General features: G+C 39.5%; 1 protein-coding gene across 1 annotated transcript in view; it reads right to left on the bottom strand.

Moving 5' to 3' along the window:
* Window positions 1–18464, bottom strand: part of Slc25a21 (solute carrier family 25 (mitochondrial oxoadipate carrier), member 21) — a 517201-nt gene extending 498737 nt beyond the window's left edge. Inside the window, exon 1 of the mRNA XM_013012257.1 lies at window positions 18176–18464. Within this exon, the coding sequence (XP_012867711.1) occupies window positions 18176–18254 (79 nt within the window). The 5' untranslated portion in view covers window positions 18255–18464. The remainder of the gene's footprint in view (window positions 1–18175) is intronic.
* Between the last annotated feature and the right edge of the window lie 9473 nt (window positions 18465–27937).

Here is a 27937-nt window from a genome sequence, read left to right as displayed (position 1 = left end):
AAGGAGGAGGCTACAATGCTTGATAAGAAATGTACTCATTATCTTGCCCATGTAATTGTAACCCCTCTGTACAGTATTTTCGCAATTAAAAAAAAAAGACTAAACAGATCTCCCCTATGATCCAGCAATCCCACTCCTGGGCATTTACCCAAATGATCACAAGGGAGGCCACACTAAATCCACCAGCACAACTGTTCATTGCAGCATTATTTACCATAGCTAAGCTATGGAACCAACTCAGATATCCCACAATATGCTTCCATCAGAAAGAATATTTCCCCATTTGTAAAGAAATGGGAAGACTTGGAAAAAATCATATTAAGTGAAGTAACCCCAAGAAACATAGGCTCCATGGTTTCCTTCATTCATAATAAGTAGTATATGTCTAGGATAGTCCTAGCAGAGGATCACAATAGCTCAATAGCTCTGAATATATGACCATACAAAATGATGTTTACCAAGATAAGGAAACAAGGTCTTTTTCTGTGGTTGACCTTCTTGTCATCAATGTGCTGTATCAAGTTCTTTTTTTTTTTTTTTTGGTCGGTCGTGGGGCTTAAACTCTGGGCCTGGGCGCTGTCCCTCAGCTCTTCAGCTCAAGGCGAGCGCTCTACCACTTGAGCTACAGCGCCACTTCCGGTTTTCTGGTGGTTTATTGGAGATAGGGGTCTCAAGGTCTCTCCTGCCCGGAGTTGGCTTTGAACCGTGATCCTCAGATCTCAGCCTCCTGAGTAGCTAGGATTATAGGCGTGAGCCACCAGCGCCCGGCATTAAGTTCTTTCTTTTTATTTAATTTTTTTCTTTGGTTTATTTTTTTCTTTAGTTTATTTTTTCCTTTAGTTTATCCCCAGTAGTCACTGTTATTTATTCTGGTACCCTGTCTTGTATATATGTTTATCGGATTTGGGAACGGGAAATGAAATAACAAAATGGTGAAACAAGGACAAAGGGTGATCAAATGCAACAATTTAACATGTATGATAGGATATATATATATATATATATATATATATATATATATATATATATATATATCCTATCATGTGTTATTTGGAGAAAATACCTAGACTTACACATTTTCCTTCTCCATTTATAACTAATCCAGAGCAATCATTAAAAATTAAGCCAATTCTAAGCCCTTTGCAGGTATAGTAAGCCTGCCTTATTTGTGAATGTACCATATAGACAAGGTTTTGACCAAGCATGGTCCCACAAATTTTTTTAAAAATCTTAAATTTAGGTATGAATTATGTACCTCAGTTGATGAGGAGAAGTCCTGACTTATCATCAGTTATGTTTAAATTATTGTATGAGCTGCTATTTCCCTTGTTATGAAAATATGCCAGCTGGGCGCCAGTGGCTCACACCTGTAATCCCAGCTACTCAGGATGCTAAGATCTTCAGATTGTGGCTCTCCAAGCCAGCCTGGGTAGGAAAGTCCATCTTATCTACAATTAATCACAGAAAAAGCAGGAAGTAACACTGAGGTTCCAGTGGTAAACTGCTAGCCTTGCTTGAGTATATGGAGCTCAGGAACAGTGTCCAGGCCCAGAGATCAAGCCCCAGAACTAGAAAAAAGGAAAAAGCAAAAAAGAAAGAAAAGATGTCTTCTAAAAAACAAATGAGCCAGAAAGCTGTGGTTCAGGCTAGTAATCCTAGCTAATCAGGAGGCTGAGATCTGAGGATGGAAGTACAAAGCCAGGCCAGGCAGGAAATTCTATGGCACTCTTACCTCCAATGAACTAGTCAAAAAGCCAGAAGTGGCACTGTGGCTCAAGTGGTAGAGTCCTTGCTTTGAGCAAAAAGCTCAGGGACAGCACCCAGAACAGAGTTCAAGCCCCAGGACTAGCCCCCCCCCGCAAAAAAAAGTAAATGATGCCCCAACTTCAATGCAAAAGTTAATATGATTAGCTGGGCACCATCTCTGACACTTGTAATCCTAGTTGCTCAGGAAGCTGAGCTCTAAGGACCAAGTTCCAAACCAGCTCTGGCATGGAAGCCCCCCAATAAACTAATAAACTACCAAAAATCTGCATGTAGAGCTGTGTCTCAAGTGGCATAGTGCTAGCCTTCAGTAAAAAATAAAGTTAAAAATAAACACCAGGGATCATATAAGCTCTGAGTTCAAGCCCCAGAAACAGTGCACAGGCGTTCAGGCACATATGTATATGCAGTATGCAGTGTCTATCTGTCTGTCTCTCTCTCTCTCTCTCTCTTTCTCTCTCTCTCTCTCACACACACATATACACACGTTAATGTGACTAATTTTAAGTGAATAAGTGAAATTTTAGGTTGGTTTAAAGGTGTTATGTCTTCAGTAGCAGTCAGGCAATATTATAAGAAAAATGAAGCACTGGCAGTGCAGTTCTAAATTCTACATACCCCAAGCACGTGTGGTTTTTCCTGAGGAGTGGAGAAGTCTCCTTGGAATCATATATCCATGGATATCACAAGTCTACTTATCAACTCATTGGATTATTCAAACAACCTCCAGAAGTAGACTAGATTTTATCTCCATTTTAAGGAAGTTAAGACACTGTCCAAGCTACCTGAAACTAAGAGAGTTGGGATCTGATGATAGGCAGTAAAGCCATCAGAATTCCTTTAGAATACCACCTTCCTTTGCCTAACTTTTATTATCCTAAAAAGGATCTTCTCTCGTGGAGGTAAGGATGGATGTCTCTTGCTTATGTCAATTATGATTGTTTCCTTGTACTTAAAAGTACCAGGAGTACCACATACTCAAAAGTTTATCAACTGTGCTAAGTTTGGAGAACTATGTTAACTCCAAAATAGATCAGTATAAGATACGTATAGGGGGGCTGGGAAGGTGGCTCAGTGGTAGAGCACTTGCCTTGCATGCTCGAGGCCCTGGGTTCGATTCTTCAGCACCACATAAGAAAAAAGCCGGAAGTGGCACTGTGGCTCAAGTGGTAAAGTGCTCGCCTTGAGTGAAGAGCTGAGGGACAGCGCCCAGGCCCAGAGTTCAGGCCCCACAACGGACCCCCCCCAAAAAAAGAAAAAAAAAGATACGTATAGGACTGTGAATGTGGCTTAGTGGTAGAACGCTTTCCTAGCATGCATGAAGCCCTGGGTTGGATTCCTCAGAAAAAGCCAGAAATGGTGCTGTGGCTCAAGTGGTACAGTGCTAGCCTGGAGCAAAATAAGCTTAGGAACAGTGATCAGGCTCTGAGTTCAAGCCCCAGACTGGACAAAAAAAAAAAAAAAGACATAGTATCCTATTTTGGAACTTAAAAATCCTAATGCTCCAGGGTTAAAAGCTCTTTTTAATAGTACTTGTACTTATTCAGATATTATATATGTAACTTAAAATATTAAGATAGAAAACTTAATTATGCTCCAAGGAAAAACCCAATCTGATTTCAAGCTGTTCATCTAAAACTAGAGATTTTTTAGAACTTGAACATGAAACTATACTTTTTTCTCATGCATGTAACTACATTTCTCATATGTTCTTTTTTTTTTTTTTTCAGTCATGGGCTTGAACTCTGGGCCTGGTCACTGTCCCTCACCTTCTCAGCACAAGGCAAGTGCTCAACCACTTCAGCCACAGTACCACTTCCGGTTTTCTGGTGGTTTATTATTTTTTATTTATTTATTTTGGGGGGTCCGGTCATAGGGCCTGAACTCTGGGCCTGGGCGCTGTCCCTCTGCTCTTCAGCTCAGGCTAGCGCTCTACCACTTGAGCCACTGTACCACTTGTGGCTTTTTTTTTCTTTTTGCTTATGTGGTACTGGGGAATCGAACCCAGGGCCTCATGCATGCAAGGCAAGACCTCTACCACTGAGCCACCTTCCCAGCCCCTTCTGGTGGTTTATTAGAGATAAGAGTCTCACAGATTTTCCTGCCCAGTCTGGCTTTGAACCAAGGTCCTCAAATCTCAGCCTCCTGAGTAGTTAGGATTACAGGCGTGAGCCCTTGGCATCTGGTTTATATGTTCTTCTTATGCATAATAACTATTATTCTTTTTAAAAGAATTCAACCTGCCGACAAAAAATTGTTTTAGAGTCAAGTAAAGTTCTATAAGCCTATAATCCCAAGAGTACAAGCCAGCCTGAACTATATAACAAGACCTTGCCTATTAGAGAAACTGTTTTACAAAACCATGTACAGTATTCCTAAGATATACAAATAATGAAAAGTAAAATACTTGCTTTTCAGTTTTCACAAAAAAAAAAACTTCTGTGTATAATTACATACAAGTAGTATCTGGGTATCTTACATTGGTTAAATGTCAGTATTCTTATTATGAGGATATCTTACTAATTAGAATAGTATCATTTGTATTTACATATATCTTAGGTCAAAAAGCAAATGCTCTAGTTTTTAGTGCTGCTCTGGGAAAATATTGCTCCTTTAAGAAACAGTCCCTCAGCTGGGGGTGGGTGGCTCATGTCTGTAATCCTAGCAACTCAGGAGGCTGAGATCTGAGGATCACAGTTCAAAGCCAGCCTGGGCAGGAAAGTCCATGAGACCTTATCTCCAATAAACCACAAGAAAACCAGAAGTGGAGCTGTGGCTCAAATGGTACAGTGTTCACCTTGAGCTGAAGAGCTCAAGGACAGTGCCCAAGCCCAGAGTTCAAGCCCTACAACCAACCAAAAAAAGGAAAGAACAGAAAAGAAAGAAAGGAATAGAAAAGAAATGAAACCAAACGAAAAAGTCCCTCCACTTTCATTTCATAGCAAAATAAGGTTCTGTAATCTTTTTTTTTTTTTTTTTTTTACCAGTTGTGGGGCCTGAACTCTGGGCCTGGGCGCTGTCCCTCAGCTCTTCAGCTCAAGGCTAGCACTCTACCACTTGAGCTATAGCGCCATTTCCAGCTTTTTCTGCTTATGTGGTGCTGAGGAATCGAACCCAGGGCTTCATGCATGCAAGGCAAGCACTCTACCACTGAGCCACCTTCCCAGCCCCTGTAATCTTAGGAGGTTTTTTTTTTTTTAAACCTTTGCCACATTAGGAAAGGTCATCTAAGCAAAACAAGTCTCGATGTGATTTGTTTTATGGATAATGTTATTAGAATAAAAACATGTTTTTTGAGTGATTAAACACTGGACCTAGCCTAGAAATACAAAATAAGCAAGACAACCTCTATCTAAATAAAGACTGCTCTTTACAAGACTTCTTTACAGTACAATCTTTTAATCACAGAAGAATCAAAGAAAACTAAAATAATTATGAAGAATATCCTTGCAAAGTGAAACATAATACTGAATATTATGTAAGCATACCAATGAAAATATTATAAGTACATATAATACCAGATAATAGCTATTTAAATACCCACTATTGAATGGAGAGATGATCCATTTTCTTAATACAGAAGATTTAAGTCTAGGAAGAATCATGTAGACCTTATTCTTGCCACTACATTGTGTGTGTGTGTGTGTGTGTGTGTGTGGTGTGTGTGTGTGTGTCTGTGTGTCTGTGTGTCTGTGTGCGTGTCTGTGTGCGTCTGTGTCTGTGTCTGTGTGTCTGTGTGTGTGCTGGTCCTGGGACTTAAACTCAAGGGCTAGGCATTATCCCTTTTGAGCTAGCTAGCACTCAACCAGTTGAGCCACAGCTCCACTTCTAGCTTTTTTGGTAATTAATTGGATATAAGAGTCTCATGGGTTTTTTGCTTGGGCTGGCTTTGAACCATGAGCCTCCTATCTCAGCCAACTAAGAAGATGGGATTAAAGGCATAAGCTACCAGTGCCTGATGATTACTCTTATTTTTAAAATCATTGTAAATGATAATAATATCTATAATCTTTTTGTCTTCCTTTTTCTATATTATTCTCTAAGATTGTTGTCTACATGCCTCAGTTCATTAGTATCATCACATTTTTATTCTATAGTTGAAGACTATTAATGCTTTCTCAGTGTAACTAAATTATAAACATTAGATCAAAAGTAACATTAGGGTTTTCTACATCTTTATTTTTGTTGATTGTGGGGCTTGAACTTTGGGTCTGGGTGCTTTCTCTGAGCTCTTCAGCTGAAGGCGAGCCGCTCTACCACTTGAACCACGGTGCCACTTCCATCTACATCTTATGTTAAGTACTTTCAGTATTTATCCTCCTTATAGTTGTCCTGAAAGTCTTTCACTCTATACAGCTCTCATTAAGAGAGAATAAAAAATAGCTGAATATAGTAAAGAGAGAGAGAAATTTTTTAAGACATGGGAAAGTTATATTGCCATCTTGTGGTTAAAATTTTGTTTACAAAAGTAACACACTCCAGATAGTACCCATTAACAAACTAAATCCACAACACAGTATTTATCAGTCTAAATTTTAATTTTTGTGTGAATGGGATAAAGTTGGAGTTTAGGATTAATGAGACTATAATTATTCATATGTCTATCCACTTTCTTATGCTAAGGATCACAATAGGAAAACAAATGGTATTTTTCAACAGCCTCATTCACATAAATAAAAATTATGAATTTGGGATTTTAACTCAGACATTTATAATTTATTATTAGAATAATAAATACTATAGCACAAACAATTCTGAGAAATTATGTTATCTGGGATTTTTAGGTAATCTCTAAAATCTAAAAGCAATTAATATATTTCTGCCAAGCATATTAACAATTTTGTTTGACCCAGAATTCTACTTTAAATTCCAGAGCAAGATCACCACACATAAATACTATAGCAAACAAGTAATCTTTTTCAACTATATTTATTAGTAATTTATATATGTACATTTATACTTAGATGGCTATTTGCCATAGCTGAAAATTATAATAAAATGGAAATTTTATTACAAAAGTAATTTCAACTACCGAATCTATTATGATCTATATAAGGTGCCTGAAGGCATCTGCTCCAAATGCTTAGTAAGAGAAGAGTTTACACACCTGTAAATCTAACACTTTTCTGCAGAGAGGGTTCTTTGACAGCAAAACACTAAATTATAGGCCAACAGTGCCATCTATAGGTCTCCATAAATACTGATTAATATATAATAGATTTCATGTCAGGTGAACAACTGCCAATCAAATGTATTTTGCTAGTCAGAATCATCAAAATAACCCAGTTCATTTCTCACATCTCTGGAATTTATTACAAATTTTTTAGTCTATCACTACAACTATTTCCCAAAAAGATAATCATAATAATACAACAGCAACTGCAGCAACAAGAAATAAAACGTTTTCCAACATTGTATTACTCTGACATTTGACGTACTTGGTAATCCATAAATCCTGGTAACTTTAAGAAATATTAATATATTAATAAAAATGCCATTTCTGTCCTCCTATTTCACTCATTTTGTAAAACTCTTAGGCACAATTATGTTCTAGGGGTCCTACAATTCTATTTAACATATTTATTTCATCTGTCTGCAGAGAAAAGGAAGTTATACATTTCCCTAGTTTTTCTTTTGTTTGTTTTGTCAGTTGTGGGGCTTGAACTCAGAGCCTGGGCACCATTCCTGAGCCTCTTTGTGCTCAAGGCTCTTCCACTTGAGCCACAGCTCCACTTCCAGTTTTGAGTGGTTAATTGGTGATAAGTCTCACCGGGACTGTTCTGCTGGAGCCAGATTCAAACCACAATCGTCACATCTTAGCCTCCTTAGTAGGTAGGATTACAAGCATGAGCCACTGGTGCCCAGCTTGCCTCACTTTCATAAACTCTGGACTAAATTCATCCTTGCATCTAACCTGGATCAACCAGACTCATGGAAAGGAAAAGCCTCAAGATATATCCATTTCATAAAACTTAAGATTCCTTTATCATAGACAGGCTCTGTTTGTCCTCCAAGGGGCTGCTTTCACTATAGGAGTCACTCTAGTATATAATCTGGTTATGCAAAGGTTCCATTAATAATACATGTGAGTTAAAGCATGGGTAATGAGCTGAAAGTAGAGGATGCAGAAAATAGCTGACTGCTGATACTGAGAGGCCACTCCTGTGTAATAGGAAAGAATACCATACTTGATGAGATATGATGAGCATTTAAAGATCCTGTGTTGTTGTTTTTTAAGTGGCCTGGGGGCTGGGAAGGTGGCTCAGTGGTAGCTCTGCTTTCGATTCCTCAGCACCACATAAGCAGAAAAAGCCAGAAGTGGCGCTGTGACTCAAGTGGTAGGGAGCTAGCCTTGAGCTGAAGAGCTGAAGGACAGCACCCAGGCCCAGAGCTCAGGCCCCATGACTGGCAAAAAAAAAAAAAAAAATAGTGGCCTGTTACACCAAGGACAGGCTCTGTTTTGTTTTTTCATTTTATACTTCAGTTCCCACATCAGCTCCAGATATTTAATACAATCAGAAAATACATCTTATAAAAGCAATACTTTGCATGAGGCTGCCTGGCTGACTTCCTACCCTGAACCCTAAAGAGTAGGAAAGAGTAATTGCTGGACAGCTCAAGTTTTGAAAGCAAAGAGAGCAGAGTTTGAGTACTATTACTGGCTTTGAGTAAAGTAATCCATTTCAATAAGTTCCACTTCCCTTATCTTCAAGAAATAACAAAGTTAATATAAACAAAGTGCTTTGCACAGTTTCATCATTCAATAAATATTTGCACTCAAGAAGATTTATTGCAGGCTGAAGCCCTGGGTTTGATTCCTCAGTACCACATAAACAGAAAAAGCCAGAAGTGGTGCTGTAGCTCAAGTGGTAGAGTGCTAGTCTTGAGGAAAAGAAGGTCAGGGCTAGTTCCCAGGCTCTAAGTTCAACCTCCTTGAGCTTCCCATGGTAAGCTGCAAGCCACCAGCATGAGGCTCATTTATTACTTCTTCTAAGAGGAATAAATAGAAATACTGAACTCAAAGAGAGATAAGCTCAACTATACAATGAAGAGAAAATGGTATTTGAAGGTCTAGTATTAATTTTAAAATATACCTCTGAAATATTGTTGAAAAATATCACCTTGACTATCAGTCCATGTGTGCGTTGCCAAGACACAGAAGTTGGAGATAATAGACCAGGGCCTGCAAATAGATAATTCTGAAGCCAGAGAGTGGTGAACTTCAGGGAGATAACAAACTATGAAACAGAGAAAATACAGGCCTGTAGAGTACTGATTTCCAGGAAAGGCAAAGAGGAGACTCTAAAAGAGTGATCAGATAGAAAGAAGAGGATGGAAAACACTCATAGCAACAACCATAAAGAGGAAAAGTGGTGAGATATGTTAAATTCTACAGGCAGTAGATCAAATCAGAAACAGAAAAATGACAGATAACAGTAATTACAACAAAAAAAAACTAAATACAGATATGCAATTGTAGAAGGCTGAAGACAAAGTGAGAAACTTTTCTTAAAGGTTGACAGTGAAAAGAAAAAGGAACATAAGACTATACCTGAGATGTGGAGAAATACAGTAACAGGAGAAAAATGTCAATTGTAGGTAAAATTGTATCTCTGTGAAAGATATGTTGCTGGCACTTATAAATGGGACCTTACTTGAAAATACTCTTTGAAGATATAAATCAGGTTAAAATGAGGTTGTACTGTATTACAGCAGGCCTTAATCCAATGATTGGTATCTTCATAAGGGAAATTTGGACCTAAACAGGCTTATGGGAAGAGAATACCATGTAATGCCAAACACAGATACTGAAGTGAAATAACAGGAATTGCTAGCAACATACAGAAATTAAGGAAGTGCTGAATGGTTGCAACATAATATTTCCAAGTGTTGTTGTAAGTATCAATAGTATAATGAGGTGAACTTCTGAGTATTTGTCTCTTCAGAGATGAAGAAAAAAGTTGTATACTTTGGTTTCTGATATGTACTTATCAATATAGTCATAACAGTCCCTGCTGTGCTATCCTCTAATACACAGGGGTCTCAATACTCTGAGATATTCTAGTCAGTCAGGGAGAGGGATAAAGAGGAGCTGGTGTAAAAGTATTCCAAAACCACTAAGAAAGTTGTTTTGTTTATGTCAGTTGGAATCACATACCCACATTACTGGTAATACTTACATTTTTTAAACTTTCATCTTTCAAGGAAGGCAAGTATAATAAGAAATCTTCTAAAATGTGGCCACGGAACCTTTATTTGCCCTTAAATTTTATATTTCTAAAAACTAGATTTTTCTCAAAGAAAGATAGACTACATTTTAATTAAAATACATACCTTAAAGGTATTTTATAATTAATTTGAGCAACAGAGTTCCTTCCTATGTGGTTAAAATAAGAGGGAATTTGTTTTCCTCCTTAATTATCCAGATAATGGGTTCCAGCCTCCCTTTGATGTGTCATAAAGGCTCACCTGTTTCACTACAACCTGCTCTTTATTATCAAACAATTATAGTTCCTCAAATCCCAAATTTCCAAAGGTGCCATTTATCTAAATCACATGTGTGTTCCCTTTGCACCCATTCTGAAAAAGAATTTTCCTTGATCAAAAATTTAACCTGATTACCCCCTGGGTGCATCAGCCCTTTTATTACCTAGAACAAAATTAAAATTCAGAGTACTTCTAGCATATATACTGATGACTAAAGCATCTCTTTTAACTATATTCTAACTATTAATATAGCAAGAGAAAAGCTAGGATTCTTATATAAAGTACATAAAATAAAAAAGGGAATTTTCTTAATGAAGACTTTCCCCTTCAGGAAAAAAAAATAACAATTAACATGTGCTCTCATATGCAAGAATTCCAAGATGCCCTTCATCCTTATTCCACAAAAAAAAAGGTCTGTCATTACACCCTCACTTGATTTGTTGAAGGTAATGAACTTGAACTATATTTACCACAAAATCCTCAAATTTAGTTCCAGGACAAATGGACTAACACAATTAATTTAAATGAAAGCAATAGCCCCTGGGGAAATGTACAAATTAAAAAACATATGTGATGGGGTATATACTTACAAGATAGATACTGGGACCTAGGATGGGGCTGTAGAGGAGGTAACATCAGCCTAGCAATTCTGCAGAATAAATCAGTGTCATAACTGCAGAATGATCAAGTAAGTAGAACATAGATTGGAATAAATTCTGGGAGACATTCTGAGAGGGACTGGCAGAGTTGGAGGGATATTAGTAAAATTGTGGGACATAGGAGGAAGTCCCTAGGTTTGCCAGTTGTGGATCTGGCCTATACATGGCTTAGGTGATATCTTCATAAGGAGGCCTGACAGATTAAGATCTCCCAGGGACTAAGCAGATTCTGTCAGAGATTCTGGCAAATTCTGAGAATGGGTACAAAAGTCCTCTGAAGCCAAGTGCTGGTGGCTCACACCTATAATCCTAGCTACTCAGGAGGCTGAGATCTGAGGATCGCAGTTCAAAGCCAGCCTGGTCAGGAAAGTCAGTGATACTCTAATCTCTAATAAACCACTCAGAAAACTGGAAGTGGAGCTGTGGCTCAAGTAGTAGAGCACTAGCCTTGAGCTGAAGAGCTGAGGGACAGCACCCAAGCCCAGAGTTAAGTCCCACAATTGACCAAAAAAAAAAAAAAAAAAAAAAGTGCTCTCAGAGTTTGGAGTAAATGACCATCTAATAGGCCTGAAAGGCTCCTCCTACATGACACCAAAATTAGAACAATCCATGTGTTTTTAGGAACACATGGCAGGGCCCAACCTGGTCATTAGAGAAAATGGTGGAACCATGCTCCTGACTACAAGTAAGCTCTGACTATGTGATAATAAGAAACACTACTTGAGGGCTGGGAAGGTAGCTCAGTGGTAGAGTGCTTGCCTTGCATGCATGAGTCCCTGGGTTTAATTCCTCAGCACCACATAAGCAGAAAAATCCAGAAGTGGTGCTGTGGCTCAAGTGGTAGAGCACTAGCCTTGAGCTGAAGAGCTGAAGGACAGCGTCCAGGCCCAGAGTTCAGGTTCCATGACTGGCAAAAAAGAAAGAGAAAGAAAGAAAGAAAGAAAGAAAGAAAGAAAGAAAGAAAGAAAGAAAGAAAGAAAGAAAGAAAGAAAGAAAGAAAGAAAGAAAGGAAAGAAGGAAGAAAGAAAGGAAGGAAGGAAGAAAAAGAAAGGAAGAAAGGAAGGAAGGAAGGAAGGGAAAGAAAGAAAGAAAAAAAGAAAGAGAGAGAGAGAGGGAGGAAGAAAAAGAGACTACTAGAGCTCTCCTAGTGTGCTGGCAACATGATGGTATGGGACTCAAGAGGTTCTGAGGCCAAGGTTCTTGGGAGATGTAACAAGTATAGAGGAATTCTGTTACTGTTGCTGTCTGCAGATAGGCTAGACTTTGGTTCCTATTTGCTATTGTGGCCAGAACGCTATTTTAGTCCAAAACAAATCCAACTATATACAGAAGCCATGGATAGACTGAGGACAACAATGACTACATTTTCTTTGGGTTGAAAGCTAATTATAGGCACCCTACATATGAACACAATAATACTTAGTAAAAAGACAGTAAGGATTGTATTTGATCATGAGCTTTTTAAAAATGAATGTAAACTAGTAGAAGCTACAAACAGATCAGCAATAGTAAACATGATTTGATCTCTCCAACTTCTAAAAATATTTATCAATGGGAATAACATTCAGGCCTTCATACATCTAATTTCTGAAAAAAAAATGGTTGCATGTTTTGGCAACCATGGGCATGTTAATTATTCTCTGTGTATCACTTTCATTATCTATAAATAGGGATTACACCATGCTTACCTTCTAGGATTTGGGGGTTATTAAAAATGATAATACACATAAAGCTTTGAACTGGCATTTAGTATTTACTCAAGAGATGTTTGCTACTTTTATTTACATCTTTTTTCAGCAGTTGTGGGGCTTGAACTCAGGGCCTGGCACTGTCCCTGAGCTCTTTTGCTCAAAGTTAGTGCTCTACCACTTTGAGCCACAGATCCACTTTGTTTTTTGAGTGGTTAATAGGAGATAAGACTCAGAGGGACTTTTCTGCCTGGACTAGCTTTGAACCCAGATCCTAAGATCTCAGCCTCCTCAATAGCTAGGATTACAAGTATAAGTCACTGAGACCTGGCTTCAACATTTTTTTTCTTTTTTTTCTTTCATTTTTGCCAGTCTTGGGACTTGAACTCAGGGCCTGGCACTGTCCCTAGCTTCTTTTGTGCCAGGCTAGCACTCTACCACTTGAGCCACAGTGCTACATCTGCCTTTTTCTGTGTATGTGGTACTGAGGAATTGAATCCAGGGCTCCATGCATGCTAGGCAAGCACTCTACCACTAAACTATCTTCCTCACTCTACCATTCTCGTGCTAATGAGAATATTAAAGCTAGATGAAGCTTTAAATGCCACTTGGAAACCATTTTCAAGCTGTACCCTTGAATATGGATAAGATTTCAACAGAAAATACAGGAAGACATTCCAAGAATTGAGAATAGAGATAACATTGAAGAAAGGTGAAAAGACTTAGGAAACAGAATAGGTGTAGGAGAGCTGTGGAAAATAAGTCTGAAAGCTAAATTGAGCGCATATAATAGAGTACAAAATTCATTTTTTGTCTCTAATCAGCAATGATCATCAAGAAAATTTTTTTTCTTACAAATCCTTAAAGTCTAGCTTTTCCTTCCCCCTCTACAGAATATTTTTGCTATAAGGTTTTCGAACACAGTGGTTTCTTCAAAACATTAAAGTACAAACCAATGACTATGGCTATCTTAAAATACAGGTTCAGATGTGTAGGTATAAAATAAAGCAAGAAGCTGGGTGCAGGGGCTTATGCCTGTAATCCTAGCTACTCAGGAGGTTGAGATCTGAGGTTTGTGGTTCAAAGCCAGCCCGAGCAAGGAAAGTCCAGGAGACTTTTACCTCCAATAAACCACAAGAAACTGGAAGTGGGCCGTGGCTCAAGTGGTAGAGCGCTTACCTTGAACTGAAGATCTGAGGGACAGCGCCCAGGCCCAGAGTTCAAACCCCATGACTGACAAAAACAAAAACCAACAATCTCAAATAGGGGCTGGGAAGGTGGCTTAGTGGTAGAGTGCTTGCCTTGCATGCATGAGGCCCTGGGTTTAATTCCTCAACACCACAGAAGCAGAAAAACCCAGAAGTGATGCTGTGTCTCAAGTGGTAGAGTGCTAGCCTTGAGCTGAAGAGCTGAGGGACAGTGCTCAGGCCCTGAATTCAAGCCCTACAACCAAAAAAAAAAAAATCCCTATGGAAGTTTGGGGGAAATGACCATCTGAGAACATAGCCTGCGTTTCAAAATTCCAGTACGTATTGACTTGTCCTGAACTTTATCACATAAGACAAAGTTACCATTATATATATATATCTGTATATAATAGCAATAACTACAAATTCAAGACTGAGAGATAAATACATACGTAAGTATATATAAGTATATATATTCATGTATCTGTATACACATACATATATGTATGTATATATACACACATATGTTTGTCACACATATATATTGGTGCTGGTGCTGGTGCCGGGGTCTGAACTCAGAGCCTTGCTCTTTTGTTCAGTTTTTGTCTCATAGCTGGTACTCTAACATAAGTCATCTTGCAATAAAAGACAGACACATATTGTTATGTATTGTTCTTCTCCTGATGTACCTAGTTTCTTAAGATCCCCACAGACATCCACATCCCATCTATCCCAGCCTTCACACAGGGATTGGCTGTAATTGCCTGGTAGTAAGGTAGGTCCCTGACAACACTGGTTTGAATCTTTCCCTACAATTTGACCTAAAATTTTAAAAAGCAAGTCAGTCTCTAATGCTCTCCTGGGAAGACTAGTCAAGAACATGTATATTCAGAAGCTGCTGGGGACCAGGTTGCACCACATGGATTCAAGAGCTGAATATAAACAGTTAACTCTAAGAAATAAAGAGTGCTCACAACATCAGGAGAACACAGGGAAATAGCTCTATCTGAGAGCAACCTAACAGCCATGTGTATCTCCACATAACTGGCCAGGCAAAACTCAACCACACGTGTTCTATGACTTCTGCAAATGAATGGGGAGACAGGCTACCCAGTGAGCTACTGAGAAGTTACATTTCCTATCTAGTGGAAGGCTGCTACAAGACCTTATCTTATCCATCTCCTCAGTTTCAGTTGAACATAGGCTTTCCACCTTACTCCCATTTAGGTTATAGATACAAACTTCAGAATGTCTATAAAAATGTTTTGCCATGGTTTAAAGGTAGCATCTCAATAGCAGGGGGTGGCCACTAAAATTTTATCCTCTGGCCTCTTTAGGTTCATTGTTATCTGAGTTATTAGGATCACAGGAAACTTGATGCCACAATGACTTGGTTTTGCAGTCTGTGTAAGTATTTGGGCATAATTTACTCTTTATCAAGAAAATCTGAGGAAGTATAGCAAGCCATCCTAATAGCCGTAGAACACTCTTGCCTATAATTAGTCTTCTACCTTTCTGCTTTGAGGATTTTTGAAAACTTAACAAAAAAGTAAGAAACAGAGAGTTTACTTCCTGAGTTCTCAAATGTTCCAGCCTAATTTCAGTCTGTTCCAGGAATGCTCTTCCAGGAAAGCAATGAATTCCAAAAGAAACTATAGTATTTCTAAAATAAATCTCCCCAATGTTTTTTCCCCCTTAAAAGAACATTATCTCAGAATGTATTTTTGACCTTTACAATCAGAAGATCATATAATACCCACACAGGAGATAGTATCAGTAATCAGAACTCTAGTTTCAAAGACTCAAATGCACCTTCTTTTTATTAAAATTCTACCACTCTTATATGTTTCTTTCTTTCTGGCTCTTAGTCTAGTATGTATAATAGGATTAGCCTACATCATTACAGCTGAAGTAAATATAGTTTTATGTAAATGTTTTGGGCCAAATAAAATGTGATTCTTTTTAATTATGATGAAAGTATAAATTACTTAAATTAGGAAGTGGCTCTGTGGCTCAAGCAGTAGAGCGCTCACCTTTAGCTGAAGAGCGCAATGACAGCACCCAAGCCCAGAGTTCAAACCCCATGACCAACAAAAAAACAAAAATACTCTCATTATTTTCCAGTAATTCCATAGTAGAAACTATATGTATCGACTATAGATGGAACCACACATTATATTTATATCAAATAATCAAACAAAACAATATAAGGATTTGACATCTTTTAACATCTTTTGAATGTAGCTGTGCCCTACTATATAATAATTTAAACCAATATGCAGACACTTATGTATCAATGGTCATAGCTTAGGATGTTAATCAATTAGCTTTGTTTTCTTTTGCAGCCAATTAAACTTTCTTTGTTCAGGGTTACAGTCTGGGAATCTTGTGAGTCAAGTATTGCTAGGAAAGCCTTGGACATTGTGGACTTTCACCAAAAACTGTGAATAAATTGATGCAGGTGGATTATCACTACTAGAAAACAAGTAAGAAAACAGCAGGGCCACTGACATCATAATAATAGAAGAACATTGAATAATTATGGTTAAAACTGAAAGTCCCAATTTTATATTAATGAAACATCATCCATAGGAAAGTGCACAAAGGGGCTGGGAATGTGGCTTAGTGGTAGAGTGCTTGCCTAGTATGCATGAAGCCCTGGGTTTAGTTCCTCAGTACCACATACACAGAAAAAGCTGCAAGTGGAGCTGTGGCTCAAATGGTAGAGCGCTAGCCTTGAGAAAAAAGGATCTCAGGGACAGTGCCCAGGCCCTGAGTTCAAGTCTCAGGATTGGCAAAAAAAAAGAAAGAAAAAAGAAAGAAAGAGAAGTTCAGAGTGATACATATGGTGCTTGTGGTTCCCCTGAGATACACGTAGTTCATGATAAGTAGTCTTAATATGACTATTATCAAAAAATTCAAATCTCTCTTTTTTGGGGGGAAGGGAGTCAGTCGTGAGGCTTGAACTCTGGGCTTGGGCGCTGTCCCTGCATTCTTCAGCTCAAGGTGAGCACTCTACCACTTGAGTCACAGGGCCACTTCTGGTTTTTTGGTGGTTTAACAGTCTCATGGACTTTCCTGCCTGGGCTGGCTTAGCCACTGGTGCTCGGCTCAAATCTCTTTGAAAATTAAATTTACTAGCTAAACAGACATCTTCCAATCATTATCTTATATAATTTATTAGTGTTACAATAAGTTGTGGAAAGAATACCTACATTTATAAAACTTTTATGATTAGATGCCAATTAGTAGTGATATATTTATAATAAAATGTATCAGAAAATATAAGATTAAAATTTCAACCAGCATTTTAAAATATTTTTAAAATTTGTGAACAAAGCATAATTCAATGATTAGTAACTTTTTTTTTTTTGGGTCCGGTCGTGGGGCCTGAACTCTGGGCTTGGGCGCTGTCCCTCAGCTCTTCAGCTCAAGGCTAGTGCTCTACCACTTGAGCCACAGCGCCAATTCTGGCTTTTTTCTTTTTGCTTATGTGGTGCTGAGGAATAGAACGGGGGCCTCAGGCATGCAAGGCAAGCGCTCTACCACTGAGCCACCTTCCCAGCCCCTGATTAGTAACTTTCTACAGTCACATTTAATAGTTATTAGTTTCAAGATTGGTTATAGTAGATCTTTTTCTAAATGTTTTGTTCCCCTCAGTATACATCTCTCTAATTTAATGTGAACCCATTATATCAAAAGTGTTTCTATGTGTTAAGATACATATAAATGTTACTACGTCTGTTTATGGCACAATATAATCCCGAGACACACAACATGAATTCAGAAGACTTCCAGAATTCTGCAATAATACTTGATCGAGGAAGGCAGGATCCTTGTAAGATCCATGATAACTTGGAAGAAAAAAAAAATCTACAAAATAAACAACGGGGACGGGGGCGGGGGGAGGGGGGGAGGATGGGAAAGGATGGGAAGGGGAAACAAAGGAGGAGGCTACAATGCTTGGTAAGAAATGTACTCATTACCTTGCCCATGTAATTGTAACCCCTCTGTACAGTATTTTCACAATGAAAAAAATTAACAACAAACTTAAGTCAGGCAGGATTGAATCATTTCAAGTAAAATAGTCAGCAAGTAAAAAGATTCCTCAAAAATTGCAGGCCTCTTAGTTTTTAGCCTAGGAACACAGAAGACCAGGAACCCTGGAGCAACTGGCACAGGCGCTGGGGCAACTTTACCTGGGACACCGGGCCTCAGCGGCCAGCTCAGGTCTCCTTTGCTTTAAGCTACCCCAGGTTGGACACTGCCCCGGCTTTGTGGAATTTTGAGAAAGCAGGCAAAACTTCGGTTGGGAGACTTATCTGAGAAACGTTTCGGGGCACGAGATGGGGAAAGCGACTAACTTGCGGTAGAGTGGGGGCGGCCTTACCAGCAGAACCACCGGCCAAGATCTGCTGAGAAATCTCGCGCAGTAAGCCGACGTTGGATTTGGTGGGCTTGGTGGACATGGTGGGCAGCCGCACGACGACGGGTAGCGAGTGCTGAGCCGGGTGAGCGGGGTCTCCGCTGAACGCAGGCCTGACGCCTCTCCAGGTGAAGGGAGCCGGGGGAGCTCCCAGAGGGGCAGCAATCCCGCGAGTACCCAGAGAAGGCGGTTCGGGCACTGGCTCGCGGCGGGATCACCGGAACCTGGAGGCTGCACTGCTGCGGGGTGGTCTCTCGCCAAGCCTAGACACCCTGGGCTCCAAGGTTTCTGAAGAGATTAGTGGACTGGGTGGAGTTGGCCGACCCTGTGGGCCAGGCTGGGTTTCCTAGATTGGCATCCTATCAAGAGTTTGTCTGGAGGGAGGCCCTGCCTGGAAAATACTGAAACCCAGCGGGGGAAGCCTGGGGCAACCCTTGCCCTCTGGCAAGCCCGGAGCTGACCTAGAATAGCAACTAACTCAAAGCAGGCCCACTTCCTAAGGACCTTACAGTTGAGCTAATGTAATACTTTAGCAAAAAGAGCGATTTGAATTTAAGGAAAATTATCTCCTACCTCAACTTGTTTTTATTAACTGAAAAACTGAGGAGGAGGAGTAGGAAAAGAAGAAGAAGAAGGAAAGTGGCTGGTGACAAATAAGCCCCAGGACAGAAGGTACTCAGTTTAATTTATGAGTGTTAGAAAATCAAATCCATGGACCTCATCTCAAGACTACTAAATCAGAATATTTAGGTTGGCCTTATGGACCTGTGTTTTAACCAGTTCTCCACTGATTGTTGTTAACATTAAGGTTGTGATCTACACCTAAGTAATAGAGAAACATAAACAACCTTTTAGTATATTCTCTCTATAGAATGTTTAGTTACTCATATTAGCCCCTTTAATTAACAAAAACTGTAATTTATACCTGTTTTTAAATCTAAAATAAAGCTGGTCAGCAGTGGCTCATGCCTATAATACTAACTACCCAGGAGGCTGATATCTGAGGATCACAGTTCAGAGCCGGCTAGGGCAGGAAAGTCCCTGATAACTCTTATTTCCAATGAACTACTCAGAAAAAGCTGGAAGTGGCACTATGGATCAAATCGGAAAGTGTTACCCTTCGGCACAAAGAGGCTTAGGAACATCGACCAAGGCCAGCAAAAAAATAAAATAAAATAATTATATGACCCCCACACAATTAATGTTTATAAATTATAGAATTTTAATGTTAAAAAAATGATTATAAGGCACATACTTAACCAAATCCTACATTTATTCACTGAGAGCTTACTAAAGTGTTAGCAGTATTAACAATAAGCATCCTTTTCTTGTGGATCATATAATTTAATGAAAAAGATCCTATATCTTGCAGATATAGGATAGAATATCTTTCCTGGATTACTTCAGTATAAGCAATACTACTTTGAAGTAAAGATTTAAAGGTAACTTATTAATATTATTTCTTTTTTTTTTCTTTTTGTGGGTTGTGGGGCTTGAACTCTGGGCCTAGGCACTGTCCCTAAGCTCTTCAGCTCAAGGCTAGTGCTCTACCACTTGAGCCACAGTGCCACTTCCAGTTTTCTGGTGGCTCTCCCTGGATTATGACAAATTTCTTTGTATTAAAAAAACAAGGGTGGGCTGGGAAGGTGGCTCAGTGGTAGAATGCTTGCCTTGCATGCATGATTCCTCAGCACCACATAAGCAAAAAGAAAAAAGCCAGAAGTGGTGCTGTGTCTCAAGTGGTAGAGTGCTAGCCTTGAGCTGAAGAGCTGAGGGACAGCACTCAGGCCCAGAGTTCAAGCCCCACGACCGGACCCACCCCTCTCAAAAAAAAAAAAAAGGATGAAGACAGATGTCACCTTCTGTGCCATAAACTCTGGGCACAAAAGTCTTTGGCCAGACACCAGTGGCTTGAGCCTGTAATCCTAGCTACTCAGGAGGCTGAGATCTAAGTATCACAGTTCAAAGCCAGACTAGGCACGAAATTATTCCGTGAGACTCTTATCTCCAATTAACCACCAGAAAATCAGAAGTGGCACTATGGCTTAAGTAGAGTGCTCTCCTTGAACTGAAATGCGCAGGGATAGCACCCAAGGCCCAGAGTTTAAGATCCACAAACAAAAAGCAAGGGCTATTATCACATGCAACCCAACCCTACAATTCTAGAATAGCTGAGATAAGATGTGAGCATAATAACCTTCTGAAGTTTAGCAATCTGCTCGAGTAAGTCAACAGTTGCTAAGAGTTGTGATTGTAATTATTGGATTATCTTTTATCTGAGACCAATTATCTCAAGACCAATACTGGAATGCTGGAAAGTTTAGCTCTTAGAAACTGGTACAAATTTGTTTGACCTACTATATCAGATTCTCTAGACTCAGTTCATCACATTAGGTATTTTTTTTGGGGGGGGGAGGGTCCGGTTGTGGGGCCTTAACTCTGGGCCTGGGCCCTCTCCCTCAGCTCTTCAGCTCAAGGTTAGCACGCTACCACTTGAGCCATAGCACCACTTCCGGCTTTTTTTTTTCCTGCTTATGTGGTGCTGAGGAATCTAACCCAGGGCTTCATGCATGCAAGGCAAGCACTCTACCACTGAGCCACCTTCCCAGCCCCCATCACATTAGTTTTATTCTCATACCAGCTACAGAGCTGGGCACCTGTAACTCAAGCCTGTAATCCTAGCTACTCAGGAGGCTGTGATAGGAGGCAACCTAGGCAGGAAAGTCCTTGAGACTCTTATCTCCAGTAAATACTCAGAAAAAGCCTTTTAGTGACACTGTGGCTCTGGTGGTGGAGCACTAGCCTTGAGCACAGAGAGACTCAGGGACAACACCCAGACCCTGAGTTCAAGCCCAGGACTGATTAAAAAAAGAAAGAAAATGCTGTAATATCCTAATAGATTAATATGGCTTAAAGCCATTTTGATTTATGTGTCTTACCTTGGTTAAAAATTGCATAATTAAACTGGGAGAAAGTGAGGGAAAGGGTGACATTGTCCAAAAAGAAATGTACTCTTGATCTGAAAAAGTAGCTTAGTGGTAGAGTGCTTGTCTAGCATGCATGAAGCCCTGGGTTGATTCCTCAGTACCATATAAACAGAAAAGGCCAGAAGTGGTGCCATGGCTCAAGTGGTAGAGTGCTAGCCTTGAGCAAAAAGAAGCTCAGGGACAGTACCTAGGCCCTGAGTTCAAGTCCCAAACTGCCCCCCCACCCCCCGCAAAAAAAAGAAAAAACATGTACTCTTCACCTTATGTAGCTTTGTAGCTATAACCACTCTGTACATCAACTTTATAATAACAATTAAAATTTTTAAAGGAATTGCATACTTAAATTATTGATTTATTATTTTACAAAATGGCTGAACATTTCACCTTTAGCAACCTTCAAATGCCAATTAAACTTCAGTTATTACCAATTCTTCAATGGATTTCTGGACTCTAGTTTTTATATTGAGCCATGAGATTGCTACTGTAGAATTCCAAAATAATATCTTGGGCTGGGAAGGTGGCTCAGTGGTAGAGCGCTTGCCTTGCATGCTTGAGGTCCTGTGTTTGATTCCTCAGCACCACATAAGCAGAAAAAAAAAAAAGCCAGAAGTGGTGCTATGGCTCAAGAGTGCTAGCCTTGAGCTGAAGAGCTGAGGGACAGTGCCCAGGCCCAGAGTTCAGGCCCCATGACCGGACCCCCCAAAATAACAAGACCAAAATTTGTCTCCACAATGGTAACCCACAAATGGAAAAAGAATAAAGAAAGCCCCAGAAATTACACAACCATCATTAACCAGACTTGTCCACAAGCACTGTATCTAGCTATTAGGGAGGTTGGGAAATGTATTTTACTTGGGGGAAATGTGGTAGAGGGACATTACTGTTATAAAGTAGGAACTTTGGGCTTGGAAGGTGGCTCAGTGGTAGAGCGCTTGCCTTGCATGCATGAGGCCCTGGGTTCGATTCCTCAGCACCACATAAGCAAAAAGAAAAAAGCTGGAAGTGGTGCTGTGGCTCAAGTGGTAGAGCGCTAGCCTTGAGCTGAAGAGCTGAGGGACAGCGCCCAGGCCCAGAGTTCAGGCCCCATGACCAGACCCAAAAATAAATAAAGTAGGAACTTTATAAATAATTATCCTATAAAGTTATAGGAACAAACAGTAGTTTCTTTCATAATTAGAAAACTTAATGAATGAAAAGCTACATTTAAAGATTTTATTTGCTATTTTGAAATATTCTGTTCTCCTTAAATTCATAAGAATCTAACTAGAAAGTAATATACACCATGGTATTCACTATACCATGACAAGAACCATATTTTAGAATATAGTTCATGCCATGATAGACAATTTGCTCCAGGAAAGTTAGAATGTGTTTGTGACTTTAAACATCACTATCCCACAATACTGTGAAATTTGGGAAATTATTAATTACTATTAATCACAATAAAAAATTTGGAAAATTTTTTGTTGGTACTTAGAAATTGTAGCTCAAGAGACAGGCACTGGTGAATCACGCCTATAAACCTAGCCACTCAGGAGGCTGAGATCCGAGGATCCAGGTTTGAAGCCAGCCTGGGCAGGAAAGTCCATTAGAGTATTATCTCCAATTAACTACTCAGAAAAAGCAGGAAGTGGTGCTTTGGCTCAAGTGGTAGAGGGCTAACCTTGAGCACAAAGAGGCTCACAGACAACATGCAGGCCCTGAATTCAAGCACCAGGACCAGGGAGAAAAAAATGTAGGTTGATTCTCTATAAACAAGTCTAAGGAGCTCATCTGTAGAAAAGTTGGGCAGTGGCCTATGGATATGCCTTGAACAAATCTTTACCAATGGACAATATTAAATTCTTGAACTATTCAAATGATTTATTTTATGATATTTTTATGAACATATACTAAAAGTAGTATGTGCTTAAAATTTGGTAGTCTGAGTATCACTGCTTAAAGCTTAAAATTTACAAATAGCAAGGTATAAGGCTTTTATTAAAGAAGAATTTTAGGTCCTATACATTAGGTTATTGCATAACCTAACAGCATTTTTAAGTTCCAAGAGACTACTGAATAGTGTAAATGAAACAGTTACTGTGTTAGCTAGTTCTCAGTTAACAAAACAAAAATACTTGTGACTGCTGGGTATTAGTGGCTCAAATCTATAATCCTAGCTACTCAGGAGGCTGAAATCTGGAGATAACAGTTTAATGCCAACCCTGTCAGAAAAGTTCATGAGACTCTTATCTCCAATTAATACCCAAAAGCCTGAAGTGGTAGACTGGTAGGTAGCCTTGAACAGAAAAGCTCAGGGACAGTGCCCAGGGCCTGAGTTCAAGCCCCAGGACCAGTAGATACACAGAAACACACACAAATACCTGTAATGACTAACTTTAAAAGAGGGCGAACTTTACAACTTGGGAGGAGGGGGAGGCGTGAAGAGAGATGGGAAGGAGAAACAAAGAAGGAGGCAACAATGCTTGATAAGAAATGTACTCATTACCTTGCCCATGTAATTGTAACCCCTCTGTATGGTATTTTTCATAATAAAAAATTAAAAATAAAAATAAAAATTTACTCAATTAAAAAAAAAAAGAGGGCTTCTGGGCTGGGAATGTGACTGAGTGGTAAAGTGCTTGCCTAGAATGTATGAAGCCCAGGGTTTGATTCCTTAGTCCACATACACAGAAAAAGCTGGAAGTGAGGATGTGGTAGAGTACTAACCTTGAGTGCAGAGAGGCTCAGGGACAGTACCTAGGAGTTCGAGCCCCAGGACGGGCAAAAAAAGAAAAAAAGAGGGCTGAGAATGTGGCTTAGTGGTGGAATGCTTGCCTAGCCTGTCTGAAGCCCTGGCTTTGATTCCTCAGTACCACATAAACAGAAAAAAGCCAGAAGTGGAGCTCAGGAACAGTGCCCAGGCCCGGAGTTCAAACCCCAGGACGGGCAAAAAAAAATATAAATAAATAATAATAATAAAAAATTACAACAAACAAACACTTTAAAAGAAAAGGCCTCAGTGACTCATGCCTGTCATTCCTAACTGCTCAACATGAGACATGAGGCTTATGGTTCAAAACCAGCCTAAGCAAACAAATCCAATTAGTTTCTATGTCTAATTAACCAACAAAAAGCTGAACGTGAGATGTGGCTCAAATGGTAAGAAGCCAGGCAATATCATGAGGTTCAGTGTTCAAACTCCACAGTAGCAGCGCGCGCGTGCGCGCGCACACACACACACACACACAGAGGTTTGCCTCCATTTTGGAAGTTCTAGTCTATAACTGGGTCTTTGGTGAAACAAGACATTATGACAGGAAGTGAGAAGCAAAACAAAGCCATTCATCTCAAGACTGAAATTCAACTCAATGAAGCAAAAGAGAGTAGAAACATTGAGGCCCCAGGACAAGCTCTTAATAACTTCATGACTTTCTAGTTGACTTACCCCTTAAAGGTTATACAACCTTGTATATCACTCATCTGGAGACTTATATCAGTGAAGAACTGGGGAAGTTTTTGTGTTTGGGGTGGGGGGTTGTTTTTTGTTGGTCATCAGGCTTGAACTCTGGACTTGGGTACTGTTCCTGTGCTCTTCAACTCAAGGTGAGCATTCTACTACTTGAGCAACGGTTCCACTTCCAGTTTTCTTGTGGTTTACTGGAGATAAGAGTCTCATGGACTTTCCTGCCTGGGCTGGCTTTGAACCATGATTCTCAGATCTCAGCCTCCCAAGAAGCTAGAATTATAGGTGTGATCCACCAGTACCTGGCTTGTTTGTTTTTTGCAAGGGCCTGTGATGTTAGCTGGTATTAGTGTTTATGTCTTTATGAAGAAAGCTGCTGAATTTATTGAATTACGAGTCCTGCCTGTGATTGCCTTGGCAGGTCTAGACCAAATGATTCCCTGAGCCTTATGCAGCCCATAGGTCAATGTTCACCCTATACCTTTAGACAATATTCCAATTCCAGCCAATAAACCACTCAAAAACTGGAAGTGGCACTGTAGCTCAAGTGGTAGAGCTCTCGCCTTGAGCTGAAGAGTACAGGGACAGCACCCAAGCCTAGAGTTCAAGTCCCACGACTCACCAAAAAAAAAAAAATTCCAATTCCAAACTAGCAGAAAATGAGGAAACTACCTGTTCACTTTCTTCATCCCTCCTTTTCCTCTCCTTCCTCACCCTCATTTCTCTTTTTATTGAGGCAACTATTCAACATAAGAAACAATACATAGAGGTCATTCAAGTGAGAGAGTTCTATTATTTGGGACATAAATGGGAATCTAGGAATTAGGAAGTCATCTAGGCAGTCAACATGCAGAAATTTATGTGGATCCCTAGGCCTTCTCTTAGAACTGAACTATGTCTAGTCTTAACTTGTTTAAACAGTGGAAACGAATTTCTCAGTTCACATTAGATTAGAAACAACATAACAAGAAATAAGGTTATACCTATATACAATGGAATTTTATACAGCCATTAGAAAGAATAACATATCATTTGCAGGGAAATGAATGGACCTAGAACAAATCATATTAAGGGAAGTAAGCCAAGCTTAGACAAATGGTGCATGTTTTCTTTCATATGCAAAAGTCAGATCTAAAACATACTGAGCTATGATAAATTATATAGGATTCTAGACCCTCACATACAGTGAGACCAAAAGAGGGTACTCTTAAGGGAGAAACACAAAGATATGATGCTTATGTGCCACTTTATGTTTATATAAAATAACACACACATATATATCAAAACAAACTTCAAGATATGAAACAAGAGGTCTCTTTTCTTTCTGCATGAAATCATGTCTTTGTCTATCACATGTCTATCTTTGGGAGCATAGAGGAATACAGAACTCATGGGATGGGCTGGGAAGGTGGCTCAGTGGCAGAATGCTTGCCTTGCGTGCATGAGGCCCTGGGTTCGATTCCTCAGCACCACATAAGCAGAAAAAGCCAGAAGTGGTGCTATGGCTCAAGTGGTAGAGTGCTCGCTTTGAGCTGAAGAGCTGAAGGACAGCGCCCAGGCCCGAGTTCAGGCCCCATGACCGACCAAAAAAAAAATAAAATAACTTATGGGATGAAGAGTGAAAAAGTGCAGTGGAGCTTATTAGACACTTTGTTGAAAGTGAACTATTCAGTTCTTGGAGACAGGAGAAAGGGACTGGAAGATAACAAGGGAAGAGATGATACTGTACAAAAGGAAATGTAATCTTGTGTGTAGAATTGTGCCACCTCTGGGCAATGGAGGAAAAGGAAGCCTGCAGGCCTGAGTGTGCTCAGATTTACACTTTGATTAGAGCCATTGATGTATATGGTTCTAGTTGTTCCATAGAGTGACATACATTTAGTAGAAACATACTTTCTTGCTAATATTTTAGTAGTATACTATAATAATGAACTTAGGAATTACTTAGTATATCTTGCTTTATATCTCATTTTAAATTGAGCATAAAGGAAAGACAGATTTTAATTGTAACTTTGCCAGTATTTCTGTCTAGAAGCATGTTTCTGTTTTTGTCTTCATGTAAATTTTTATCCCTAAGAAAAGCAGGATTGCAATCCCTTCCCCCAGGGAAATATTCATTATCTGACTTATGTAACTGTAATCCTTCTGTATATCACCTTTATAATAACAATAAGGGCAGGGAATGTGGATTAGTGGTAGAGTGCTTGCCTAGCATGCATGAAGCCCTGGATTCAATTCCTTAGTACCACCTAAACAGAAAAAGCAGGAAGTGGTGCTGTGGTTCAAATGGTAGAGTGCTAGCCTTGAGCAAAAAGGAGCTCAGGGACAGTGCCCAGACCCAGAGTTCAAACCCCAGGACTGGCAATAAATAAATAAATAAGCCCAATGCTACTGAACAACAACAAAAAAAAAGTTATTTGGAAAGTGGACTGAGTGTGCTAGTAAAGAGCACTCTGCAACCTTTAGTCTTTATTCAGCCTACCCAGCAAACTGTAATATATTCTGTGGATATGTACCTTTGTCAGGCATTGAGCTAAACATATTTGTAACCAGTTGAGTCACTCATAATATACCCATTCTCAGGAGGGAAATTGGCAAAGAGTTTTAAGCAACTTCCGTGAAGACATACTATTTGGATTGTTAATTGAATATACATATGTATAACTTAGGAAAGCTCTTTCTGAGTCACTGGCTATGTGACTTTATTTTGTTTTCATTTGGCTTAGTTTTGAATATAGTTTTGCTAAGTAGTATCTCAGGTTGTCCTCAAACTTCAAATCCTCCTACCACAGCCTCCCCAGTGCCACCAAAATGGTACCCCCATGCCCAGAACTTACATTATTTTTACTGTCTCATTTCTATTTTAACTTTTCTACCCATACAAAGAATAATCGAGATGCAAACTTTTCCAGAGTAAATAGTTGTAACATCCTTGGCTTTGATAATCAACAAGTTAATTAAATCAGATACCATATAGTATGTAAATTCAGAAAAGTACTAAATTCAATGCTAATAAAATGCGAATGTGTAAATATGTGTGACTTTTCTGTTTGTTTGTTGTTGGTTGTAATGCTTAAATGTGGGCCTGGGTACTGTCCCTCAGCTCTTCAGCTCAAGGCTATCCATCTAGCTCTACCGCTTGAGCCACAGCACCACTTTTGGTTTTCTGGTGGTTTATTGGAGATAAGAGTTTCACAGACTCGGGCTGGGAAGGTGGCTCAGTGGTAGAGCGCTTGCCTTGCATGCATGAGGCCCTGGGTTTGATTCCTCAGCACCACATAAGCAAAAAGAAAA

Source organism: Dipodomys ordii, unplaced genomic scaffold (genome assembly GCF_000151885.1).
Source record: "Dipodomys ordii isolate 6190 unplaced genomic scaffold, Dord_2.0 Scaffold16, whole genome shotgun sequence".
Lineage (NCBI taxonomy): Eukaryota > Metazoa > Chordata > Mammalia > Rodentia > Heteromyidae > Dipodomys > Dipodomys ordii.
Note: the sequence above shows the minus strand (reverse complement) of the source record. Positions and strands in the feature narration are given on the sequence as shown.